We start from the raw sequence: 9,779 nt of genomic DNA on the forward strand, positions 1-9,779 counted from the left end.
AAATTATTTATTTTATTTTGTTTAACTTGTCTCAGTTTATTGTCATATAATATCTATAATGATTTATATTTCTTCTTATATCGATAAATTAATAACATCCAAAATATTTTCTTAGTGTTCTTTCTTTTAACCTTTATTTTCGTCTTAACGAATGATGTAGTAAAGAGATTATAACGACAGTAACTTTTTCCTTCGGGAAATGTCTTTCCCCGGATAATCCTCTCTCTAATCCGCTGGTATTGGACTATCGACTTGCTCAGTGTCGCACATAAGGCCCATTTCGAACGAAAGCTATCAGTACTCGGTATAACAACCCTTTTCGAACCACTTCAAGATAAGAAAATGGGAGCGTAGGGAATCCGACTCGTATAGTCGCATGGTCTTCTTATCGCTGACCAAGGTAATGCTTCTCTTTTGTACCCTTTCGAGCGTAAATCAAGTCGATTAAATGCGGTGATTTAAGGCGAATAAGTCCATAGAGCACCGTGCTCGGAATAATTCCCAATAAAATCTATCAATTTCTTACTACATTTGAATTATAATATAACAATTTTACTCTTAAAGAAGAAAGGTAGTTTTCATTTCTTTTGGAATAAAGAGTTTATAAAACTATGTATTTTTTGCGGAATTTCAAAGTACGTAATGCAAAATTTTAATATAATATATCTCAATATACAATATGTGTCCCTTGAATAATTAAAAAATTACATTCTTAATCCTAACGATAGTTAAAAAAGATTAAGCGTTTTGAATTTATCTTAATAATAACATAAATAATTTGTGAAAAATACTTTTTTTAGTTGCATAAATATCCATCAATGTGTAATGGGTGTGTGTGTGTGTTAAAAATTTTTAAACTTAGAAAAAAGTGTGATTTGATTCTTCGAATACAAAAAAAATCGAATATAAAAAAATCAGTATGATCTCTGGACTTTTATCGTGACTTGAATCGAACCGTTACTCCTGTAGCACCCCAGAGCGAGCGGGTGCGGTATTCGGGAGGGCGAATACCTCCCGTTAGTAATATTACACGGTGCCCGAGAGGTGGGGCCGAGAGGGCCAGTGAGCTATGGATCGTCGACCCTCGCAGTTGGCGGTTAACGTTCGGATGTCTCGTACGTTACGTTCGGTACCGTAATCCGAAGGCGCTGGGGTGAGAAAGCACTACCCTTTGTATTTTCCGGGGTGAAAATCGCAGTGAACGTAAATTGTCTTAATTGGTGGAGTAATATCGAGTATATCTTCGTAAAAGTGAAAATGACGACGTGGGTGGTAAAGAACTACCCCTTAAACTGTCCCTAAAGATAAAAAAGGAGAACTGTCTTGTTGAATAAAAAGGATTAATTAACGGATTAATGTCAAGTATAACATGATAGATGCCAAGACGATGATAGACGATGATATGACAAAAAGTCCCTTAAGTTTTGTAGCAAAATTTACAATTTTTAATTAGTGAATTGATAAAAAACTGATATTTTCAGGATAAAATATGGTAGAATTCTGAATATAAATAATATAAATTTGTAAAACTCAAGTTTAAATTATTATTGTTTAAAAGAATACATTTTTATATAGAAAATTTGTCGCCAACATAAAGTATTTAGATACTGTCGCAAGGTCAATTAAGGTTTGTTAGAACTCGAAATGAGATTTGAAATTATAGTAGGAGAGAAGGTCATCGTTAATATAGGAACATCCCTAATTTCCTCATAAGGAAAACTATGTAACAGGCTTGCATTTGGCTAGCTAATTACTATGTATATATATATATACAATATATATATATTTGGTTGGTTTCAATGTATTAATTCATGACTGTGGTTTGGATAGCCTCAGAGTAATACCGATCGCCGATCAATTAGCTATGACTTACTAATTCCGCGAGAAATGCTAATTAATAATTTCCATCTATCGTAATAATATGAAAATTAAAATTTTGAATATATAAGATATATTAGAAGTAAAAATCTTGTAAAATATTATTTCAAGAATGATATACTTTATGTTGAGTTAATTAATTAGTTAATATATATAGTTAATAATTTAGATCAGTGTGGGAGAAATTTTTTTATTTTTACACGGAATATATATTGCAACTCTAGAATATTTTAGTGCTTCCATAAAAACAGTTAAAGTATTAGGAATTGCTAGAAAAGGAGAAAGAAAAGCCAGTAAACGAAATGATGGATAAAAAATAAAAATTGCAATAGAAGAGGAAGTGTTTGTCACATATGTAAAAGATAAGCAGAATCTGCGAACTTCCATTACGACGAAAGAAAAATGGTGAGTAATTTCTCTAATTGAAAACTATTTGACAAATGAAATGAGGGACAAAATAAGTCGAGATAGCCTTTGAAGGCATCTCGAAGAGAAATTCCCTTTTTTCAATCGCTTATCTCTATGCTCTATTAATTTTATAATTAGAATATTCTTTTCTAAATTTGAATTAAATGAGTAGGCTATCTGGGATAATTGAATTATACTCTTCACAGAATTGTACTTCTCATATTGAGAATATAATTTTGGATAAAAAATAAGAGATAAATTATGAACGTTGAAGAGAAAAATATATCCTTTGTTCGAGAATCATCCTCGAGACGAATCGATATCATTCCGGCCGCCACTCAAGGCATCGTCGTCTTGCCGTGGTACGCGCTTTACAATCGTAAAAAATGGGATGTTTTCACGTCGACGATTTCGGAAAATAAACTTTAGGCCGTACCGTGAAAGAGTTTCGGAAAGTCATCTACTCGGAAGAGGCGCACCCAGTTTATTTGGATTCTCGCACTCGGTTTGCGTACCTCAAAGGCGCGCGAATGTTTGCTGTTTCCTGCCGACAAGGTTGATTGTGCCTGGTATGTGATGCTTTTCAATACAAAAAAAAAACGACAAATTTAACGTAAACAATTTAACGTAAAAATCAAATGCAAAAGATAAAAGTATGATAAGTTTGGAGAGTAATAGATGAAGCAAATGCAGAAAAAAGGTAGAATTAGAAAATAGAAAGGCTAAAATGGAAAAAATGGAAAAAAGAGAGCTGTAAAATCAATGAGAGAGAGAGAGAGAGAAAATTAAATATAACAAATGTAGAAAAAGACAAGATAAACGGTAGAAAATTAAAAAGTAGTAAATTTTAAAAAATTAGTAGAAAAGGCAAATATTGAAAAAGCAAAAATATAATAAATTTAAAAAGCAAAGAAAATAAAGTGTTAAGACGAATTCAGATCAGTAATGAAAAATAATTTTTGAGTAACTAAAATCGTCCTTCTTGTAAATTAGGTAAATACTTTTAATAAAAAATTTTACATTATTGAAAGGTAGCAGGCTTTTAATTCTTTCCTTTAAGTAAATGAAAACAATTTTAAATAGAAGATGAATAAACCAGTGTGCGTGCTTCTTTGCAAAGGCCGACTGGTAAAAAAAAACGCATTTGACCCGCGGATCCTTTGTCCCACGTTTATAGCCTTTCCACCATGCGTACGTTTACGATCCTTGCCTTAAAAGCCCAAAGAGCCTTTCTGCTTCTATCCCTGTGAGTCACTCGCGATTCCACGTGGAGAAAGATGGGGGGAAGGACACACACCCTCGTTTCGTTTTGATGAACATTTCTTGATGAAGATTTCTTTTATTCTTTATTCTGCTTTTTCTAGAAATTCCTACATCGTTTAAAAGATTAATTACAGAATTCTTAGAAAGCTCTATAAATTTTTAATTATATATCCATAACTTGGAAAGATTATTATATTTCTATATTCCTGTAACTTTTATTTTATAATATAATTTACACATTCCACTTATATATACATAATATATATACATTTTTTTTTTATGAAAATACAAAAGTGTTAATGCATTTGTATTTTTTCTTAATACCTATAATATTGCGTTTATACAAAAGGGAAGTAGTTTAAGGATACACGATTTAGAAAATGAGAACGGCGACGAAAATCGTCGTAGCATCGCGTCATGATGGCGCCCATGCTCTGAATCATGCCATGAGGGTTCTGACTTCTGCCAAGCTCGAGGATCGATATCTCCGATCTCACCAGAATCTTTGATCCTGGTTGCATCCAGACGATAATAATGATATCGGTTTCATTTTAAATACTCACTATTTTTAACATTTAATTGTAAGATAAATATAACATTATTTCAGATCCCTAAAATTGTTCTATTATATTGTAAATTTTGCTTAATATCTTTTAACAACTTTATTATAATATATTTTAGAAAAATGTAATGTAATTTCCTTGAAAACTTTTATTAAAAGTGACCCCGAACAATTCGATACAATATGATTCTGAATTAAAATATATATAATTTATATGCAATTAATATATACATCAACATTTTCATGGTAAACAGAGAGTGCCAGGCGGAGGGGGTGTGATTGTGGGGGGTGGCGGAGGATCGGCCACCCCCCAAGGGGCGCAGCAAGGTAACAGTCATAATCTGGTGTACCGCGTGGTCGGCTCGCGTGGGCACCCCGCTGGTCACCATCCGCACGTAAAGAAGTCCGACAGCTCTCAGCAGACCGAGAGCTCGGCCTTCAAGCATCAGCAACATCAGCAACAACAGCAACAGCAGCAGCAGCAGCAGCAGCAGCAGCAGCAGCAACAGCAGCAGCAGAGCTCAAACGGCTCTGGCAGCAGTATCAGTTCCAACAGCCAGCAATGGAAGAAGTATATCGAAGCGGGCGCCGCAAGAGAGAGAGACAAGGAGGGCGCGCCACCCAGCCCTAGTCCCTCCAGAAGATCGCAGGTGAAGTAATCTAATTGTAAAAAATATTGGAATCTTTGGGTTCCTTAGTTCATATTTTTATCATAAATTGATTTTGTGTTATTTTTATATAGACTTACAATTAGTCTCAAAACTAAAAGTAACTTTTATCTCGATTATTACTTATATAACAATATTTACCCATTTTAATTATTAATGATATTGACACTAATAATCGTATAAATATAATTTAATTTAAATGTAGGATAAACATCGGAAACAGACCATGGCCGAATATGCGAATGGCGAGAAGCCACAAAAAGTTTCGTCAGGCACGTCAACTAGCAACAGTAGCAAAGTTCGCGGGGTACCGCAAAGCTTCGGCTATGTTAAGAGGCACAGTGCAGGCACCAGTTCGAGTCCCAATGGTGTCCAAAATGGCAGCAAAGACGCCACTAGAACGGCCCAAGTTAGTGCTGTGCCGAGGACCAAGGTAGAGTAAAAATTATAACTACTAAAATCCTTAAAATCGAAAAGCATTTTAAGATCTTTGAATTCTAGAAGTTAGAGTCATACATTTAATTTAAAGGTAAACAGCTTTTTTCAGTTCAGCTTATAATTAAATTTGCTAAGTTAAAGAGAGAAATTAAGTTTGATTAAGTTCAAGTTCTTCATTTGGTGCAGGTCAAGGTATCCGGTGGTACACAAACGTGCACTACGGAATTGCAAGCGAATTCCTCGGGATCAAATCAGGGTCATCACTATAAGAGTTACAGTCTCACCGGTCCCAGTGCTAGTCAACTCTCGCAGTCAGTCCGAGATCGTCTCATGCTGGGCTCACAGAGCCTGCCGAAACCCGGTAGTCCAGAATTCACCGCTCTTTTTGCATCGGCCCATCATCGCGAAAGAGGAGCTGGCGTTGGACCAGCAAACACGTCATTTTCGCCCCGGGTATTGAAACCATCTGACGGCAGTCTCAGCGACACATGTAGTAATTACGCCGCACCTGATCTTCAGGGCTACTATGGCACACCAAACAGCCCCTATACCACTTCATGGATGAGACACAGCAACACCTATACGCCCAGTGGACGGTCTCAAGGTATTCTGATTAAAATATATTATAGTCCTTTAATAAATATTTTAAATTATTGTAAAAAGTATATATTTATGCATATATATATATATATATATATATATATATAATTAGAGTAAAACTGATAGTAAACTGATTATAGTTATTAATTATAAAATATGTAATAAAGCAAGAAAAGAACTTGTTTTATTTAATTCTAGAAAATATTTTTTCTTAATGAAAAAATATAATAATCAAAAAGAACTTCCTTTCAAACGCTCGAAGACTCATTGATTAACACAGATGTTCGACAAAAGTGTTTTATACAGGAAAAATAAACATATTGAACACTGTACTGTATTGACATTCGTATTTAATAACTCGTGTTTAAATCTTATCTCAGTTTAAATATATTTTTGTTTACATAATTATATATTTTTTTAACTTCTCGCATATTTACACCGCATTTATTTCACATTTGCTATTTTTACAATAATTTATTTAAAAATTTTTTGTTTTACAAACTTTTTATTTTTATTTTGGAATATGGATCTCTTTCAGGAATGGGTTTGTGCGAGGCGGATAGCGTAGAATCATTAGGATCTCATCGCGCGAGCTTGACACATGCCCGTCTCCTAATGCACCAGAGGGATTCTACAGGATCTCCGGCGCCACCCAGGCTAAACAGGAGCAACTCTATCAGGTGAGAAATTTCCTGTGTGTCGCAACACCTCCTTCATCGGTTTCTATTTTCTTACCTATATTCTTTAGAGGTTCTCGAATCATTGATATAATATTTTATTTTAATAATATTAGTATTTTTGTATTACAGTATGAAAAAATTCCATAATACCTAAAATCTAATATTCAACCAATATCTATACAAAAATATTAGAAATATCTTTAATTAGGTTAAATATATATTAATATATTCCTAGTTCAATTAATATTCTTTAAACATTTATAATTAAAGAAATGTTTTTAAAATTTGGGACAATATATCGATCGTTTGAGGACTAGTTTGAGAATCATAATCTGATTGCAAATGTCGATATGATATAAGTTGCATATTTAGATACAGCATCTTCAACATTCAATCTTTCGATCGACGAATAATTTGTTTTCTTTTCCTAACTGTTTCTTTTCTCACTTATTTTTTGCTTAATCAATCCGACCGCGAAATAACGCAGGACAATTTGATTGACCGTTTTAGCCATCTGCGAGACAGGACATTTCCAAGGTAGTGCGAAAATATACACTCAGCGGGCCCGTTTTCTACGCATAAGTATAAAAAAAACATGAACAGAGTCGTAATACACATATACACATCGAGAGTTGCTCTCACAAGCACCTGAAAATTTACCTAAAAGCTCGGTTTTGATCGAATCAGTGGATTCGAAGATCCTTATTCGTAATTATCATTGTATTTTAGAAATTAGATTTAGAATTTTCAAAATTTGTGACTTTTAAAAAGTAGAAAAAAGACTTGTTATTTCTGAAATTAAGAATTATAGATTCTAAAATCTTTCGATCCTCGACTTCTTCAAGAATCCTAGAATCCTAGAATCCTAGAATCTTTATATCCTAGAAGAAGTACAAATTCTAAAATATTTAGAATTAAAGATTATAGATTCTATAATCTTTTTGGATCCTCAATCTTTAGGATCTTTGGATCTAAAATCTAGATCCGAGAAATTTAGAGTCATAGATTTAATAAAACATTTAGAGTCTAGAATCAAGGATCTTACAGTATAAAATCTTTAGATTATCAATTTCTAGAGTGTTTGAATCTTCAGAGTTTATATTTTCTAAAGATTGTAGGATTCACGCAATCACGCAAATATAATTCACCGAATGTGTCCTATCTGTCTTCGAGACATATTGTGTTGATAGTTATTTATGCGGCAGATTCTACGTTGCCTATTGTTGCCAAAGTTCGTCGTTCGATCGTATTGCTTGTGCAGCATGCATGTGCGGTGATGCTTCATCAATATTCTGGACCGAGCAATCGAGAGCTATGTTTCCGCTATATTACTTATTCCTTTACTCGTCATCCTTGTAGCAGTATTATGTAACTCTTGGATGGTAATCTCGTTTATTCGATTAAACGAACAATATTGAAATAAAAACTATTGAAATACTTATGATAATAAATTCGAACCGGATAACGGCGCGAATCGATAGCTCTCGTTCGATTCCCGCGAGATTGAGTATGCGCGATGCTGCAAACTGTCTCAAAGTGGTCCTTGACTTCTTGTCGAGTGGAAGTAAGCTTATCTTTTAATTAGAGGTCCCTTTCGGGATCAGCTAATTGCGCGCACACTCGGCAGGTAGAAAAGCGTGTTCTCGTTGTTGGGGCTATCCAAGACACTCGAAATCCTCTTCTGTAGCTTGAAACAGCACACGACTGGTACTCTTGACCCTTCCTCAAGCCGTTATAAATCTTCTGTTACATAAATATCGCTCTCCAGCTGCAAAAATAATTTATCAGTAATTTGATTAATATTCTAAATTATATTTTGATTCTATATTTTAACTAATCGTCATTTTTATGATCATCATTATGTAAAAATATTTCAAAAGATTTGAAACATTAAAATATTGAATATAAATAGGAAAGAACGAAAGATTGATGTAATTACTGGTTTGAAAAACGAGAACGTGCTTATTTGATAAAGTAGCAGTAAAAAGAAAATAGATCTACAAGAACAGACCATAATAATAGTATAAATAAAAATATACAGTATTTTTTCTAGTATTATTTTATTAAAAGCCTACGGCAATTATGCTTACTATTATACTTTAATTTTGTATATTGATTGGGTGTGTCGCGTGGTGTCGATAAAATATCTCAGGGCGAAAGACTGTCCTTTCAGAATAGTTTGATAGAGCAGCCGTTTAGAGATGTCTCAAGGGGAATCTACAGAACACGTCGCGCTTGTGTTTTCACAGGTCCACTAAGAGCGAGAAAATGTACCCGTCGATGTTGGCACGTGGAAGCGGTGCTTCATCGTCGGTGGGAGAGGAGGTTGGGATGGGCATGGGGGTCGGAGTCGAGCCGTATTACAGCGTTCCCGTGGGATCGGCGGGATGCACCGGCCAGCATTGGTCCCAGCCGACGTCGCCGACACCCACGCACACCTCACGGCAGCCGCCAAACTTGTACCAGCACGTACACAAGGACGACGACAGTGAGTGCTAACATCGTAAAGCACAGAATGCAGTGCAACATTTTTCTGGAAACTCAGAGATATCGATATCAACGTAACTTTTACAATTGATTTAAAAAAATTGAATCCATCAATATTGCACTGCATCCTTTTTAATATAATACAAAATAAGCTAAAAACTTGAATAATTAATATATTTATAGTACATTACCGTAGAAAAAGAGAATAATGTATAATAATTGAGAGAGAGAGAGAAAGAGAGAGAGAGAGAGAGAGAAATTGTACAACGCAAATAAAATTTTAATTATAAAAAAATTTGAGTTACTCTGTGTGTATAATAAATTTATGCAAATGATTATAATTGATTTAATTTCTAAAGTCTGAGACTGTTAAGCCAAAAAATTTCCTTGAGATGTGATTCTAGAATTAAAGATTAAATTTATAAACATGTGATAAGAAGAACTTTGTATTCGTTTCAGTTCATGGTTCTTCGGTATCCTTGGTGTCCACCGCAAGTAGTCTTTACAGCTCGGCTGAGGAAAAGCAGGCGCATGAATTGAGAAAATTGCGTCGCGAACTACTGGACGCTCAGGAGAAGGTGCATTCGTTAACCAGTCAGCTTTCCACAAATGTGAGTATACGGCTTGAAACTTGAAACGTACGCAATTAACAATTTTAACGTCTGTGTTATTTGAACTTTACATGAATATGTTCTCTACGCCAAGCGTTAAAGCTTAGTCCTCACTTGTTGCGATTGTTTGTTTCCGAGACGATCGTATAACGATTAGTATAGAATCATATCATCGTAATTGTAG

At 34.4% G+C, this 9,779-nt stretch overlaps 1 protein-coding gene across 3 annotated transcripts in view; it reads left to right on the top strand.

Annotated features, from left to right (window-relative positions):
* Sick (sickie) overlaps positions 1–9,779 on the top strand; it is a 162,043-nt gene that overhangs the window by 120,117 nt on the left and 32,147 nt on the right. For all 3 annotated transcript variants that reach the window (XM_071707762.1, XM_071707760.1, XM_071707761.1), the window contains 6 exons: positions 4,366–4,761; positions 4,985–5,212; positions 5,404–5,821; positions 6,356–6,497; positions 8,747–8,985; positions 9,444–9,595. In XM_071707762.1, coding sequence (XP_071563863.1) covers positions 4,366–4,761; positions 4,985–5,212; positions 5,404–5,821; positions 6,356–6,497; positions 8,747–8,985; positions 9,444–9,595 — 1,575 coding nt within the window. The remainder of the gene's footprint in view (positions 1–4,365; positions 4,762–4,984; positions 5,213–5,403; positions 5,822–6,355; positions 6,498–8,746; positions 8,986–9,443; positions 9,596–9,779) is intronic.

This window comes from Temnothorax nylanderi, unplaced genomic scaffold (assembly GCF_030848795.1).
Source record: "Temnothorax nylanderi isolate EJ_2023f unplaced genomic scaffold, tnyl_v1.0 TNYL_tig0060_pilon, whole genome shotgun sequence".
In the NCBI taxonomy this organism is placed as follows: Eukaryota; Metazoa; Arthropoda; class Insecta; order Hymenoptera; family Formicidae; genus Temnothorax; species Temnothorax nylanderi.